This window comes from Sceloporus undulatus, chromosome 5 (genome assembly GCF_019175285.1).
Source record: "Sceloporus undulatus isolate JIND9_A2432 ecotype Alabama chromosome 5, SceUnd_v1.1, whole genome shotgun sequence".
Lineage (NCBI taxonomy): Eukaryota > Metazoa > Chordata > Lepidosauria > Squamata > Phrynosomatidae > Sceloporus > Sceloporus undulatus.
This window is the reverse complement of record NC_056526.1, coordinates 103,727,690-103,745,260: the sequence shown is the minus strand read 5'-3', so window position 1 is coordinate 103,745,260 and position 17,571 is coordinate 103,727,690. Positions and strand designations below refer to the sequence as shown.

Below are 17,571 nucleotides of genomic sequence, written 5' to 3'. Positions count from 1 at the left end.
AAGAACAGGCAAGACATGGGAGCAGACAAGTGAGAAAATATTCAGTGTGTGTGTTTAGCTAATCACTACCCAGCTGGAGGATCAGCTACACAATTCCCATTGAAATAAATTAGATAGACCTGGGCATCTGTGTCTTTTTCAGTAGTCATGTTTGATGCCTATGTAGTTCAACTAATTCCCATCATTCAAGCAAAATTCAAAAAGATGGTGGAACAGTTGTAGTAGTGTTGTTGTCTTATAACAACCTGCTTGAGGCCAAGCATGTTTTTGGGTTTTCCCAAGGACTGGGGTGAACCTATAAAGTCAACATTTGCACAGTCAACTACCCTCCATACATTTCACTTTGCTGAAACATCGGGGGGGGGGGAATGGCTAACTAATTGAGGATATAAATTGCATTTCATAATAATTAAGCAAGATATTTAAATGGAAAAGATCATGCTGTGTTTGCTATACTCTGGTGGCCATATGTAATGCAACAAATCCAAGCTGCTCTGGGAGCTTCTTTTGGCTGAAGAGAATATTAAATATTCTAATTAAATAAGTAGTATAACCTCTACATGTTATTTTAAATATTTGCTGCTGAAATGTTTGCAGTTAACTCCTTGTGTTATAGTACTAGTCACAAGTTGCCCCAACAGCTTGCTTAAATTTCTTGCACCTTTACAACCCCCATATAACTAAAGGTTGACCAAATGGGGTCCTTCAGATGTTATTGAACTACAATTCCCAGGAATCTTTGCCAACTGTGAGTAACACTGGCAGTTGCAAATGATTTCCTGGAGGCTGCATGATTCCCACCCCTGCTTTAAGTCCTAGATTTCACATTGCAGGAGTGTTTGAGGTGTGCCTCCCTGTTCATTAAAGTTATAGTGTGTTGGTACATTTAGATACGGATACAACTAAATGAGATTAGATTTCCCATGCAAATAATATTTGTTCCAAGACAAGCTGAATTTTACAGCTGAGATAAATTAAGCCAACTTGCATCATGTTGCTTAATTTTTCCCCACTTCCCATTCTGCTTTTGCTGGTTGTGGTGAAGAGCAAGGAAATGTTCAGGGCATTGAGTATGTACTCAGTGAATAGAAAACTTTGCAGTATTGCTAATATTTTTAATCAGGCATTTTTGACTTTTTGTTAACACACAAGAAACTGAATTATGCATCCTTTATACATTCTGTGCTTTGTTGTACCTGTAGAACTGAATGATCCCCAAGAGACTTGAATATATTAGCATTTAGAAAGTGCACTTCTCTCAGTTGAGGTTTTCCTTATTTATCAGCTGATAAAAATTATTTGGTTCTTCAAATCAGCCCAATGTTTGGCCAAGACAAAGAACAAGCCACATGTGTCCTTTGCCATACGGGAGGGCAGCCAGTTAGATGAACAACATTGAGTGGGGTTGCTGTCAGTAGTGCTATTTCTTGAAACAACCTGAGCTATAATGAATTATGCATCACCATAAAAGTAGTTCTTAGTTACTTTCTGACAAGGAGCACAGGCCAGTATGTAAGTCAATTTACTTGGTCGTTCTTTATTTTCACAGTATCTCTGCACAAGCAATTGTTTGACAGAAGGGGGTTCGGATGACCTCTCCTTGTGTATTCAAAGTACCTCAGAAAATATGAGAAGGGACCCAGCCTGCATAGTGATATGGTGTTCAGTGGTTGGAGGTGGGTGGTGCATCTTGAGCAAATCAGGAGCTCATGGAACCATTGTAAATATTGGTCTGTGATAAAAATGCCAATTAGTTTTTAAAAAAATCCTATCCTGCAAGACAGTTTAAACAGGGAGAACAGGTTTGTCTTATTTGCTCTGAGGTGCATTTCCTTATGCACAACAGAACTTCTGTTGCCCTGTGGAGGTTTGATGACCAGAAACAAGACGTACTAGGATCAGATGAGATTTCTATCAGATGGAGGATTGCAGCCTAACTGAATGTCCCAAGTGGCAAATCTTACCAAAATGATCATAGAAGGGATTCACAAGATAAGAGCCGGCTTTTATTTTTACACACTTCTAAAACTTGAATCAGAAAAAACTACGGGTTTTTTGAGTCCCTGGAATCTCTTTTATTTGAAGGCTGGGATTTGCAATTGGTTTTCTTTTCCAAATCTTGCTTTATTTCTAAAGGAAACTCCTGTATGTGTAAGTTAACACAAGGGAGGCAGAATCTCTTTGAATAGAAAAGGCTGCAGTCCTGAAAAAAAGAGAGAAACAGAAAAATAAATTAATACCAAGTTGGATTCATACTCAGAACAGATGCACTGAAGTCAGCAAGACTTCACCAATCATTACTAAATTAAATCCCCTTGATTTCAACAGGTCTAATTTGAAATATGATTAACTCATTGTGATCTACAATAATATTCAAAATTCACAAAACAGTGATACCATGTTGCAAGCTTTCAAACTCCACTGGCTTTTCCACCAGGCAAAGGTGTTAAGAATCACACAGGAGAAAACATAGAATCATTGAGTTGGAAGAGACCACAAGGACCATCCACTCCAACCCCCTGCCATGCAGGAAATCTCAGTCAAAGCATCCCCGACAGATGGCCATCCAGCCTCTGTTTAAAGACCTCCAGGGAAGGAGACTCCACTACACTCTGAGGGAGTGTGTTCCCCTATCAAACAGCCCTTTCTGTCAGGAAGTTCCTCCTAATGTTCAGGTGGAATCTCTTTTCCTGGAGCTTGTATCCATTGTTCTGGGTTCTGTTCTCAGGAGCAGCAGAAAACAAGGTTGCTCCCTCCTCAATATGACATCCCTTCAAATATTTAAACAGGGCTATCATCTCACCTCTTAACCTTCTCTTCTCCAGGCTAAACATCCCCAGCTCCCTAAGTTGTTCCTCATGGAACATGGTTTCCAGACCCTTCACCATTGTAGTCGCCCTCCTTTGGACACACTCCAGTTTCTCAATGTCCTTTTTGAATTGTGGCGCCCAGAACTGGACACAATATTCCAGGTGGGGCCTGACCAGAGCCGAAAGTGTCACTATTCCTTCCCTTGTCTAGACCACTATACTTCTATTGATGCCGTCTAAATGCATTGGCCTTGTTAGTGCTGCATCAACTTTTGAGAAATGTTCAACATGGTTACTTGGACTCCGAAATGCCTTTCACACGTGCCTCGTTCAGTCAGGGAATGATGACATTAGTCACAGGTTGCATTCTCTCATGGTATTGTTGGTGTATTGTTCTTTGGATGGATATCTAGGCAAGGAGGTCCCCCTCCCTATGGCATGGGACAAAGCATTGCAAACTCCAGGAGCTAAATTTGAATTCCATTTAGCAATGCAAAAAAGGTATACTACTGAGATTGCAGAGGTCTCCTGTAAGATCCTACAAACCTTTGCCTGACAAAGTAGTCAGTGGAGCTTCAAAAGCTTATACAGTATCATGTATTTTCTGCATGTTGGTTGGCTGAAGAAAAGTATCCCCATTTTGTGGATTTTCGATGTTATTGTACTTGCTATATGGCCAATGTGGTTTCTTGGATGGGAAGATACCACACTTTAGCCACAACAGAGGATCCTAAAGTCGGAACCAATAGACTGGGACTTTACTACTCAGGGTTTCTACCTCCAACAAAGGTAAAACTTTTTTTTTTAAAAATGGGATTACATTTGAACTGTTTTACCAAAACAGCAACTACAATTTTCCTAACGCAAAAGCATAGAGGCTTCTCTTGAGTGATTTAACGTTCTCTGCCTAACAAAGGGGGCTGTGACCTCACAAGGAATGGAGACATCTGGGATCTCAGAAGAAGCACATTTTTGCATTACTAATAGAAATTCAAATTTTATCTCCCGGACTCTGGAATGCTTTGTTCCCAGGGCCACAGGGCCAGGAGGAGAAGAGACCTGCTTGCATAGATATCCCTCCAAAGAACAATGTACCAACAATACCTTGAGAAAATGCAATCCTTTTTAATCCTGATTTTTTTTAACACCTTTATCTGATGAAGATGCTGGTGGAGCTTTGAACACTTGCATCCTGTATTTTGGGCATTTGGGTTGGTTTGTGGATTTTGGATATTATTGTATATATGGCCAGCATGGCTACCCCTGAATATGTTTTGTTGTTAATCTATAAACCTAGTCTTTAATTACATTTTTTATAGTGTATGTCCCAAACCCAACTTGCTTTCAGTGTTATTCAGAACAACTAGAATAGACCCACTGAATCAATTTTTGCATGATGAGTCAATACGTGGTAAATCCAATCAATTTACTGTATTCAAAAACAACACATGGGTAAATCCAATCAATTCTACTCTGCTCAAAAACAATAATAAGGTTTAGGTCAATGGGTTTTGTAATTAAATTTAACTTCACACCCAGTTGAAGGCAATGGAACTTACAATGACTGGTTTTTTGCTGGGTTATAGCCAAGATGTAATTGTCCAAGGTCAAGTAACCATATATACTACACTAACAGCTCCTGAACATTTCAAATAGTCTGGTATCTCCTGGCAAGATATGACTGGGGTTGAGTGAAGAGACTGATGTTTGGGCTTTCCCTTCTGAACTGAAAAGAGAAAACATGACAGAAGCCCTGTTTTCCACCCCCCTCTCGAACAAATTACCTAAAGGAAGACTGGCTATATCTCCTGCCTGCTGCAAACTACTGACTGTTTAAAGCAAATCATCTCTACATAAAGATACCAGGCCTGTTCCCATTTGCTGCCATTAGTTGAGTAGTTAAGCTACAGAGAGGAGTGAACAATTCAGCCACTACTAACTTATATTTTACATGGTGTTTCAGCCTTCACATTCTTGCTTCTAGAGATAACTCTAGAAAATTATAATGGCTTGGAGGGTTCTCAAAGGGAAGGTGTCTGCTGTAGCTGCATGGTGTTTTCTTTTTTTATTGGCTGAATAGTCAGATGATTGCTGTGGATCTAAGCTGGGGTTCAGAATATTGTTAGTGTGCCTAAGAAAGTCGATACCTGAAAAAGGGACTACTACTACTAGATCAAGGACAGAGTTGGAAAGCAGTTTTTCAGATTATAACTCCCAGAATCCCCCAGCCACCACAGTCATTGGCCATTCTCGCTAGGGATTCTGGGAGATATAGGTGAAAAAATAACTTTCCCAAGTTCTGGTCAAGGATCCATTGAACATAGCAGAAGAACTGTTTATGCTAAAGGAAGCTGTCCACACTGTGCTTGCAGTTATGGAATACATTGCCAAACGACAGAAGGGAGGACACTAGGTTTGGTGGCTTTTTAAAAAAGAGTTTGAAATGCACAGGTTTAAAGCTAAATGCTTTAGCTGTGACAAGTAAATGCAACCAACATGCCTTGATGTTGCCTATCTCTAACACAAGGCTGCAGGCAAACACCACAAGGGAATGAATGCCTTCATACCTTGCTTGCTGATTATCCAGCAGCAGCCATTTGGCCCCTGTTAGAAGCAAGACTAAAATTACCTTGTATGTCCTCCCCCATCCCATCGACCACATACCTTGCTCTTATAACTTATGCAAGGTCTTTACAACCTGTCTTAAGCTTGCTCTGTTGCCACAGGCTAATAAAGAAAACAGACTTTATTCCAAGTGCAAGCCAAAACTGGTTACCATTTCATTTCTACAGAATAAACCAAGTAGCTTGAACTCAGTATCATCTCACAAAATTGGGGGTGGGGAAATTGGGTTATGAATCATGTTTCTGACAACACCCTTGCATGGCATATTCAGCATGTGGGAGATATGATGAAAGAGCCTCTCCATTGCACAACTTGGGAAAATTACTCCTCTTCTGTAGCCGGGACTATCTGCAATGACACAATTGTTGGAGGCTTTGGCTATTTGAGATAACATCTAGAAAAACACCCAAATTACCCACAGATCTCCATCATAAGACAAGCAAAACAGGACACAAAAGCTAAGGAACAGTTTGAAACAGGGCTCCAAGATATACCTGCTTGGTTTGCAATGTTCTGTACAAGTGAAATTCATTAATGGAATTCTTCACTGGTCCTGTGCAGACACAAACCTTTATGCCCAACACAAGCCAATAAAAGATTTTTGCTGCTACAGCTGCTTGAATTAGATCCAATTTTAGGCCTTTACTACATAAATTAGAATCATTTAGGTAACTGTCATCAAAATTCTTGGAGAGAAAGCAAGGAACAATAGCAGAAGGGAGGGACACCACAGGCTACCAACAAAATCTCAGCAAACTGTAGTTTTCAGGAATTGAGGGAAATCAGGCATATTAAAGTGGTATAAGACTTATATGGATTTGCAGTGTAGCTATGTACTTAGGTTAATTGAGACATGCATTGGAATGAAACTTCTGTTTTCTGCACAAGGCAGTTTGACTATAAAAATTGCCAGTTCTTTTAGGCGTGAGTCAGAATATGCTAGAAAAGACATCACCATGTCCTGTACATAGATGATCTCTTGCACTTATCTAGTACAGTATACTGAGGTGCACTAGTTCTGAGCTTCCAGGAAGCGTACACAGCCCATACGAGCAGTTGGCCTGGAAATATTGCCTCCAGAGCCAAATGCATAAATTCCTTGCCCATTCTCCACCATGTCTATTGGCTGGAACGGAGGAGTGTGCAATTATTGATCTGTGCTGCAGAGTTTTGAACGATTCAGGCATTCTATCCCATTAGATTCTACACTTTATTATTGATTAGCAATTTTCATTCGAACATCCTTTAATTTATAGGCTCAGCCGAAGCACCTCGCTTGGCCCTAATAACTACCTCACAAACATGTTTCTATGATGGCTTATTCACAAATAGTCCACCAGCTGAGGATAAAGGATTGATTATAAAATCACCATTAGGGCATCTGCAATTAAGCTTAACATATACACAAACAGCCTGGACTGGCAAATTTCCTGAAGGTTCCTCTGACAAAGGAGGGTTCAGCACTGTCTTAAATAATACTTCCCATTATTTGTGATCAGGCACTATGTTTAAGTACAATGAAACAGCTGAGATTCATTCATAGCCTCCAGACACTAACTCAAAGCTAATTTCTAATGCTAGCTTGTTTGGAGCTATATATAGGTCTAGTTTGTAGGAACCTATGTTGAACGCTGGTCGTGTCATAGAATCACAGAGTTGGAAGAGACCACAACGGCCATCCCATCCAATCTCCTGTCATGCAGGGATACACAATCAAAGCAAATTTTGAGTTTTCCTGCTCAAAATGGAAGAAAACTTGGTTTTCTTCCTGCTGTTTGTGCATATTGTGGCTTAACAACTGGACTTTGGCCTTCCTGTGAACTGTAAACATGGCCAGGATACAGGACCTGAAAGGAGTCTGTGTTGGTATCAAGAGAATAATTAGTGGATCTTAATCTAACACAGATTGAAAGTGGCTAGCCATATTTTTAAAATATGTCACAGAGAATGGAGAATAAGAGGCAGTAGTAATACAAGGGTGGATAAAAAGGTGACTCTCTCATCCAACTTGATTTTCTGTCACTAAGGCATGCCTATGAAACTGTCAACAGAGATATAAATGCAGCAGGCATCACATGCTACTTACTGTGCCAACACACACACACTTGTGACACAAACTACACTGCGATCCAAGAATGAGGAATTTGTCCTTGTCAGAGGTGAATGGATCCTTCATGACATAGCATTCTTCCAGGAGGCTGGGAAAGAATAGTTCCACACTTTAAAGACATAGTAGCAGCAAAATGAAGCTCCCATTGCTTAGCAATTCCTTCTTACACCTAATCTGAAGGCTCAGGTCAGCAACTAATATTTAACAGGGATTTACCATGCTGGCAGGAGCAAATGGCAGAAAGGATAGAATGAGGCTGGTGAAGGGTGGTGTTCCTGGAAGAGAGAGGGAACCAAACTCCTCCATCCCACAGGCTCTTTTGCAAAGTCCTGCCCTGTTTTCTTCTCTCACAACCCAGGGTGACCTGCATAAGCCAAGGAGGCATGGGCAAGTGTGACTGAGCAGCTGAGTTGTCAAGTAAGAGTCAGGATCTGCCAGATCTCCTTTACTGCTTGCAGGGCTTTGCTTGTTTCTCTGTTACGAAACTTACAAAAGCAGCATCCAAATAAAACAGATGCACAAAATATTTTTACAGAAATAACTGAACGGCTGGGCAAATAAACCAGTCTCCTCATGAGAACTAGTGGCCACTTACAAAATACATTGCCCAGATCTGTCTCTGCCCTGATGTAAACTTGTTTCTTTTCATTTCGCATCACTCCTCTGGATCTTGCTTTCTTTCACTCACTCTCCACTGGGGAAGGTCATTCTGCTGTGTCTCCCCATCCCATGTGACTGAATGAGAGCCAAGCAATTCTGATGCTAAGATGCAGCAGCATTACCTGCTCTCAGAGAAGGTATATCCCAAACAGTGAACTTTACAAAAGAACAAGAACAACTAAACCCAGTATAGAACTTCTGAAAGTGTGTACTTTTCACCCTGGAATATTAAAGATGCAGTTCTCCATACATGAAAATCAAGTCCTTTAGTGAACCAATTTAAATCCAGATTTGTATCATAGCTACCCTGTCGAAAAGAATAGCTTAAATGCACCATTTTAGCAGAATTCATCACCTTGTCCCAAAAGCTACTATTTGGTGACTTCTGCAGAATAAACCTGATGTTACCAAAGTACAATTCTTACATTCAAAATAGGTCCAGAGCAGCTTGCTACCTGCTTCTCACTTTGCTTTGGCAGACACCAGATGCAAAATGATCCCAGTCACCAAAATAGATTCAACCTGAAATTGGGGCTCTCAGACATAGCTGAGAAATAGTTAAGGATCACTGTGAGGTAAGGGCAAGGCTGCATTCAGCAACCAATACGTAATGAATTTTCGCCATAAAGATGGTAAGACAGGGTCATTTAAACATCAGGCTCTTCTAACAAGGTAAGTTAGAAGTAAATTGTGCTGCTTTTGCAAGTTATTTCTGCATCTATAATGTTAAAACTGCACTACAACGCTTAGAATTAACTACTGCTATTTAGTAACCAGAAAAGCCTGAGAATCATAGTACTGTGTCCTAGCATTATAACTTTTTAATTTTTTTAAATCTGTACCTACTTTTAATCTTGATGTGAGCCCAGTCCTTGCAGAATGACAAGGTAGAAGTCTCTACATAGTGACCAAAGCCAGGGAATCTTTTTCAGGGTACAGTTCAAAGGGCTGGTTGTAACCTATAAAGTCCAAAGCTATCTGACAGGCTGTATCTCCCTGTGTGAGCCTTCTCGCACCCTGAAAGTCTCAAGAGGGGCCCTTCTTTCAGTCCCACCACCTTCACAGGTACAGTTGGTGGAAACACATGAAAGGGCCTTCTCGGTATCTTCCCCTAGGATCTGGAATTCCCTCCCATTCTTTGGTCTCCCCCAGCAGGCAAATACTTTTTAATACTTATTTATTGAGAAAGGCTTTTAGAACTCCAGGAAACGACATCAGAGAGTGCTGTAATGTTTTAAACTGTTTTAATGTATGTTTTAACTATGTAGTTAAGTCTGTATGCTACCTTGAGTCTCAGTCTTGGAGGAAAGGCAGTATATAAAGTTCATCACCATCAACAGCATCAACTCCTGCAGAGAATTTCTAGACTCCCAAATGAAGTTTTCAGAATTCTTTGGGAAATAAGCCATGGCACCAGAACTGTTTAATGCTTCACAGAGTAACAAACGTTGAAGCCTACATCCAACTGGTACTGTCAACTATGGTAAACCCACTAATTCAATGAGAACTTGCTAAGTGAACAATTATGTAATTTCCACTGATTTAATGGATCATGTCTAGCTGGCATTAAATAATGGATTTAGGCTAGGGTGCCAAACCTTCACACAGTGGAAAGCCACAGTCACTCTTGGATCTCTTGAAAATATAACACACGTATTTTCAAAGCCCTGTTTGTCACACTCCTACTTTATATTTTTGAGTGTACGCCTAAAAACATAGTGTATAAAGTTCTAGTTCTGTTCATTATTATGGTGCCACAGATTTGTGCACCCTTCAGAACTAATACTACAAAAGTATTTGGGGCTTACTTATAGGTCTGCCACCAAAGAAAGAGCTGGGAAGGTTACACTTCCCTTCTCTTCTGCAAAGCAAAGTAGAAAGAGAAAGGCACCGTTTTCAGAAGAGATAGACGGAAGTAAGGGAAGTTTACTCATTTTTGCTGTAGTTGGGTGATTTTTCCCATAAACGGGTGGCCTAGGGCTGAACACCCAACAAATTGGGATAGCCCATGTGATTCCCATCCCTTGTGTTAAAAAGCAAACTAATGCCAAAATGGAGTGCAGTTCTATTCCTTCACATGAAGAAACTGTTATTACAGTAAAATGTCACACTGATAATAAGTGATAAGGTACTCATGCAATTGAATATGTACTTACGCAGCTGAGTAGGCATTTGGCGGTTTCTGCCCATAGTAGCTATATGGGGCAGTTAATCCACACAATTCACATTCAAAAGTACCTTGAGGCTGAGGCTCTTTGTTGAACTCCATGTGGGAATCTGCAGCTACAAAATCAAAATAGTTTCAAATACAGTGTGAACAGAGGTACTCAGCTAATCCAGTACTGGTACCCACTGGTCCACATAACTGCCCTGAAACTGAATATTAAATTGATATGAAGATAAATACATGGAGTTGGGGAGAGAGGGAAATTAATCCTGGTTCTGCTCAAATTGGTTGATGATTTTGTAACACACCAAAGTAATCATTACAGGGCCACATACAGCAGCACAATAGAATGGGAACATACTGTATCTTGTTTCCTTTGCTTCTCACTTTCTTATGCAAGTCTTCACAGCACTTATTTATACGTTACTTTTTATTCTCCCTGGCAGCTCTTTATCAGTTAATTGGTCTGCATATTAAGGAAGCAAGAATAAATGTACTGTGTACAGACAAGCCTAAACTAAAGTTTGAGTTTATGTCAGAGAGAACGTCCTTGGGCACACCTTTCATTTAATCTTACGAAATTAAATTCATACCAGTACTTGTGAGATTCTTCCCCTGCAGGGTATTCTCCCATCATTATTTAGGTATTAAGAATAGCCAATTAGATATAGACTGCAATGCTTTCTGGATCAGGCTGCCCACTTTGCCCCAATCACCACGAAGGCTTAAATCAGCCAATCTGCACAGCAATGATCAAGTGATTTTCAAACTATAGGATTTGCAAACTATGGCTCTGTATGAGGTATGAAGTGACAAAACCATGGCTTGGAGCTGGTAATTTAAAAACAAACAAACACTACAACTTTCAGAGATCATTGCTTGTAGGCCGTATGCAAAAATCCCCCCCCCAGGTTAATCAGGGGAACCCATATTTCTAATTTTTAGCATGTTTTTTTTTAAATTAAACCCTTAAGAGGACATATTTTAAAATCTATACAAAGCATTGTGGCTCACTGTTATATGGATCAGTCAGAAAGAACAAAACAGAAACAGATCATAGAGTAATTAAAAATGTTCTTGAGAGTTGCCTTTTACAGGCAAGACAGAAATTATTTCAATTAAATGAATCAAATGCTGTGTTGAAAGGGGCTTATAAACTTTTCTTAAAAGGATAAGGCATACAAACAGGGCATTGATCAGCTAAAGGCTCACACATCTTGAGAGAAAGCACACATGAATTGAAGAAGGTGGGAGAAATTAGGAGAAAGAGACCATCAGCATCTGAGTCAGAGGCAGTAGGAATGTTCATGAAGAAGCAGGACAGAGGAAAAATAGAGTTCATGCCAGAACAGAGAACCTGTAGTTGTTTGTTGATATGTTCATATGAAGCCTAAAAAGTCACTGGCTGGCTCATGCATCAGTCTTTACAATACATTGGCAACCAGCAACCACAAAGCACAACATTCACTAAGAAACCCATCTCTTTATTATTCACCCCAGAAATATAGGATGTCTGTGACTGTGAGGGATAATTTAGATACAGTAATTTGGACACTGCTGCTCTCTAGAGGACAAAATCAAAAGTCTTCCATGTACACTTGCTAGATTCCTCCCAAGCCACCCCCCAAATGAGAAAACAGATAATAAATTAATAGATGGAAAAGAGGAAGAGAGAGAGCATGGCAACTTGCATTCTAACTGTGATTTGAATACTGACCATTAATTAGACAGGCGATTTTTATTTCATTACGTATGTTTAGCCTGGAGAAGAGACGGTTAAGAGGTGATGTGACAGCCCTGTATAAGTATTTGAAAGGCTGTTATATTCAGGATGGAGCAAGCTTGTTTTCTGCTGCTCCAGAAAATAGAACCCAGAGCAATGGATTCAAACTACAGGAAAAGGGATTCCACCTAAACATGAGGAGGATCTTCCATCCTGACAATATGAGCTGTTTGACAGTGGAGCACATTCCTTTGGAATGTCTCCTTCCTTGGAGTCTTTAAACAGAGTCCAGAAGCTGCACCAAAGCCATGCTCCAGTCCTAAGGACTGGAGTGCAGCTTTGGTGCAGCTTCCAGACTCTTAGGACCCATGCATCATTGAAACACCATATCTCCAAAGTGACTCGAAGCAGCTTTATTTTGGCCTGTCTGTATAGGACCTATGATTCATTTCTTTAATTCTGGATTTTAAAAAATCTGACACAGTTTAAGTAAGCACTGGCAGTAATGCAACATCACATTGTTTACACCACAGACTGTCCTAGAGAAACAGTTTCTATGGGCAACAGCTTTTGTCCAGAATAAGCTAGCTCATCTCCATGCTGAACATTTCTATGGAGTGATGTGGGAAGAAACAGCACCTCCAAGGTACCAATATACCAAAGGAAGAAATGTTTTCCAGATGCCAAAGTGGATGTGTGTTCGCCATTCCTAAACTGTGCTCTGCCATCTTTTCCATATGGTGCTGGTCTGTATGTTAGGAGTTCTGTCTGTAACAGCTTTCTAATGGCACAGCCATACAATCACTAGCAGATTAGAAGACAATACAAAAGGGAAAATAGGGGTGGTTGAAGGAAGGACTCTAGTAGCACCCTGGAGATTAACCAGTTTATTTCAGCATGAGTTTTCATGAAGATTGACCCACCTTTTCAAATTCAGTAACTGAATCTACCAGTGCACCCAAAGAAGTGGATTAATATCCTCAGAAGCTCATGCTGAAATAACAAACTGGGCTTTTTGGCTATGTTTGGTCCAAGTGAACAACAAAGGAATGGCAGGACCACTATATCGTGAAGATGGTGAAATGCTAACAGGACAGAGAGAAGGCTGAATTGTTCACAAACCTTCTTTGCCTCAGTCTTCTCCCAAAAGGAGAAGTGCTCTAAAATGGTGAAAATGGAATAAACCATGCAGTAAGAGGACTCTAGTCCAGTATAGGTAAAGAAATAGTAAAGGAATACCCACCTGCTCTAAATTATTTCAAGTCTCCAGGGCCAGATGAGATGCATCCAAGAGAGCTAAAGAAACCTGCAGATGTAATCTCAGAGCCACTGCCAATCATCTTTGAGAATTCATGGAAGATTGGAGAGTTCCCAGCATCATGGAAGAGGGCAAATATTGTCCATATCTTCCAAAAAAAAGAGGGGAGGGGGGAAGGATCCAAGCAACTCCCGACCGGTCAGCTTGACGCCATCACCAGGAACAGTTCTAGAACAGATCATTAAACAGTCAGTCTGTGTACACTTGGAAAGGAACACTGTGATTACTATGAACCAGCATGGATTTCTCAAAAACAACCCGTACCAAACTAATCTTATCTCTAACATCCAAAATCCACAAAACAGCAAGGCTGGGGCTTTTTCAACCGTGTAGACATGCTCTTTGTCTCACAGAGTGGCCTCTGTTTGCATTGCTATCCCTCCAGACCATCTTAACTGACACTAATAAAAACAACATCTTGAGCCTGTTAAGATCATTATATTTAATCCTTCTGTATGATTTTTAACACCTTTGCCTGATGAAGAAGCCAGTGGAGCTTTAAAATGTTGCCTCGTGCATTTTGTGTAGGCCCAATAAAGATATTGTTAATACGCTTTTGATGTTGCGCAGTGCGTGAGGCAACACATCAGCGTTTGGCACCAGATTTTCCACCTTCATGACTGTAGCCAGCAACTTGTGAGCTGGAGAAATACGTCTCCCTTTCTCAATGAGCAAAGAGACACTGTAAACTTCTCTCAGATGAGGCTTTTATTCTTAGAAGGAGTTCCACTGTGAACAATATATACATCAACACCATCCACCATCCACACTAGTAACAACTAGGGTTGCTGTAACTGTCAATCTCCAACCGGGACAAGTGTCAAAAAGTGTAGGACAAATCACATTTTTTTTAAATGGAGGACACACGAAAAATAATAATAATTTAAAAAAATATGTCCTACATTTGTCCTACATTTTTAACATTTGTCCTGGTGGGGAGGTTGTGAGCTCCTGGGGCCAGGGCACGCGGCCACTCCTCTGGCCCTTGCTGGCAAGCTTGTGAAGTGTCCAGTTGGATGGATTTATAATGGATGTGTAATTTGTAATCTGAACCCAAAGAGTACTCAACTATAGTTGCTCTTCAGCCTTGAGAGAAGTCACTAATGGGGTGCCTCAGGTTCTGGCCTCTCCCTGCGGTTGCTCATCATCTTTCTAAATGACCTAGATGATTGAAGAGGAACAGAATTCGAAATGACTTTGACAGTTGGGAGAGCTGAGTCATAACTAACAAAATGAATTTCAACAAAGATAAATGTAAGCTACTACATCCTGGCAGGAAAAAAATTAAATGTACAAATATAGGATGGTTGATACAGAAACATAGGCTCCATACAGACAGGCCAAAATAACGCTGCTTCGAGTAACTTTGGAGGTATGCTGTTTAAATGATGCATGCGTACTAAGAGTCCAGAAGTTGTGCCAAAGCTGTGCTCCAGTCCTTAGGACTAGATCTTGGCTTTGGTGCGGCTTCCGGACTCTTAGTACACATGCATCATTTAAATAGCATACCTCCAGAGTGACCCGAAGCAGCTTTATTTTGGTCTGTCTGTATGGGGCCATAGATTCATAGAATTGGAAGGGACCCCAAGAGGCATCCAGTCCAACCCCCTGCCATGCAGGAACTCACAATCAAAGCACCCCCAACAGGTGGCCATCCAGCCTCTGTTTAAAAACCTTCAAAGATGGAGACTCCTTTCAAATATTTAAACAGGGCTTTCATATCACTGGTTAATCTTCTCTTCTCCAGACACTTGAAAACAATACATGTCAAAAGAGGCCTTAGTAGACCACAAACTAAGCATGAGTCAACAGCTTGATACAGCAGTGAAAAAAGTCAAACGAATTCTGGGTTGCCTCAAGAGGAAAATCATGTTTATTTCAAGGGAAGAAGCACCACTGAGTTCAAGAGTGATATTGCCAAGCTGGAATGCATCCAGAGAAAGGCAACCAAGATGATCAAAAGTCTGGAAACCATGTCTTATGAGGAAAGACTGGGGAAGCTGGGTATGTTGAGCTTAAAGAAGACAGAGAGGTGACATGATAGCTGGTCTTTAAACATCTGAAAGGGTGTTATGCAGAAGATGGAGCAAATTTGTTTTCTGCTGTTCCAGAAACTAGAAGAAGAACCAATAGCTTCAAATGACAGGAAAAGAGATTCCACCTAAACATTAGGAAGCTATTTTTAATCCTGCCATAGCATGAGCATTTGAGAGGCATTTTGCTTTCTTCAACTGGATGGAGGAAATCGTGGCCCCAGGCTCTCTAGCTCCTTCATGGATTCGGGAGGGACTCATCTCTTGCTCAATAAAAGACTCTATACAGTACTTCAAAATGTATTGGTGCTATACACATTTATCCCTCCACTTTCTCTGGGGTTAGGGGCACAGGACCCCCATGAATATGGAAAAATATTGTTTTTACCCGAGAGCAAACCTCTCTAGAAATCTCTAGGTCCTCCAGTGCAACTCTGTGGTCAAAATCTGCCAGACATTGACCAGAGAACTGCGCTAGAGGAGCAACAAATGCCTAGTGGAGTGTTCTCTCTAGGGATCTTTAAGTCCTTCAGGTTGACGTTTGGTTAATAATTGAGTGGGTATTCCTTTACTACTTCTTTACCTGTACTGGACTAGAGTCCTCTTATTGCATGGTTTATTCCATTTTCCCCATTTTAGAGCACTTCTCCTTTTGGGAGAAGACTGAGGCAAAGAAGGTTGTGAACAATTCAGCCTTCTCTCTGTCCCCTGTTAGCATTTCACCATCTTCACGATATAGTGGTTAATAAATAATTTGGTTTGGTTAATAAATAATTAAATAATTAATTAATTAATCAAGTTGACCATAGAGTGCTGGAGGACCTAGATATTCCTGGAGAGAACATATTAATAAAATCCGTGAATAATCAGATCCACAAAAGCCAAAGCCGCAAATGTGAAGAGACAAGTGTGTGTGTGTGTGTGTATTTGATGCCAAATTTTAAAGGTATTCTGCCATTAAGTTTTTATTCAAATATACAGAATTGTGACGGCTCATAGCTTTTAGGACTAAAGTTCAGTTCAGGACTCCCTTGTAGGGCAGCCATACATATATATATATATACTGCATGTATGTTTACAAAAACAGAACTCAAAACTTTAGGTTGGTTTGATATTTCTGTGAACAATGTAAAAAGCAAATCTCTTCATCTATGCCCCATTCAATGCTAAGGTTTCTGGGATGCCAAAAGAATTGGAAGAGGTCTGTGGCGGTGTGCCTTCAGGTCGTTTCCCATGAATGGTGACCCTAAGGCGGTCTTGTCATCAGGCTTTCTTGGCAGGATTGATTCAGAAGAAGTTTGCCATTGCCTTCTTCTGAGGCTGAGAGAGTGTGACTCGCCCATGGTGGTTTTTCATGGCCGTGCTGGGACTCGAACCCAAGTCTTGAGTAACAGACACTCGAAACACCATGGCATGCTGTAAGTATTGGTCCAAACTGTAGTGGCCCCAGAACCCTTCCTGACAGAGAGGGCCAAATGCCTCACAAAACCAGTTCCCAGGATTCCCTAGCACTGACCCAAGGCAGTTAAGGCTGCCTCAGACATGTCTCCACCATTTGGGCCATCATTTAACTAAGCTGGGTTGCTTTTGTTTATGAGCAGAGCAGGGAATCTTGGGAATTGTAGTTTGTAGTGGCCCCAGAGCTCTTCCTGAGAAGACTCAACGTCTCAGAAACACTACATTTCCCAGAACCCCCCAGCATTGAGCCAGGGCAGTTAAAGCGGCTCCAAACATTTCTGCAGTGTGTTTTGAACCATTATTTAAGTAAATGGGTTGTTTTTGTTTACTTGTTTGTGAGCAGAGGCAGAGCCCCTCTCCCTCCCTCCCTAAGGGGCCCAGGCCTAAGAGCCTCAGGACTCAGCTAAGCCACAGAGTCCCTTCTGGCGGAGTGCGCCTGCGCAGAACGAGGCTGCCTGCTGCCACCTTTGGGCACAAAATGGCGTCCCTCGGGGAGACTTTATTACCTGAGTTTTCAGCCAAGGCTTTCGCGGCTCCCGAAGAAAACGCTCTCAATTATTCCCCGGAGGAGGGAGGGAGGGAGGGAGGGAGGAGGACGTGGCTTGGAGAGTGCGCATGCTCCGGGTTCCCCGCACTAGTCGGGCTGCCTCCACACTGGTTTGGCGCC

At 41.1% G+C, this 17,571-nt stretch overlaps 1 protein-coding gene across 2 annotated transcripts; it reads right to left on the bottom strand.

Annotated features, from left to right (window-relative positions):
* Positions 1–1,984: 1,984 nt before the first annotated feature.
* On the bottom strand, positions 1,985–17,565 carry CDPF1 (cysteine rich DPF motif domain containing 1). 2 transcript variants are annotated; one of them, XM_042468973.1, is made up of 6 exons: positions 17,411–17,565; positions 14,483–14,574; positions 13,339–13,581; positions 10,362–10,488; positions 7,522–7,633; positions 1,985–2,203 (listed from the first exon to the last, which is right to left on the bottom strand). In XM_042468973.1, the coding sequence occupies exons 4-6, from the start codon at positions 10,472–10,474 to the stop codon at positions 2,045–2,047; spliced, it is 384 nt and encodes a 127-aa protein (XP_042324907.1). In that variant the 5' UTR covers positions 10,475–10,488; positions 13,339–13,581; positions 14,483–14,574; positions 17,411–17,565; the 3' UTR covers positions 1,985–2,044. The 2 variants fall into 2 exon arrangements, with proteins under 2 accessions (XP_042324907.1, XP_042324906.1); XM_042468972.1 differs by lacking the exon at positions 14,483–14,574.
* Between the last annotated feature and the right edge of the window lie 6 nt (positions 17,566–17,571).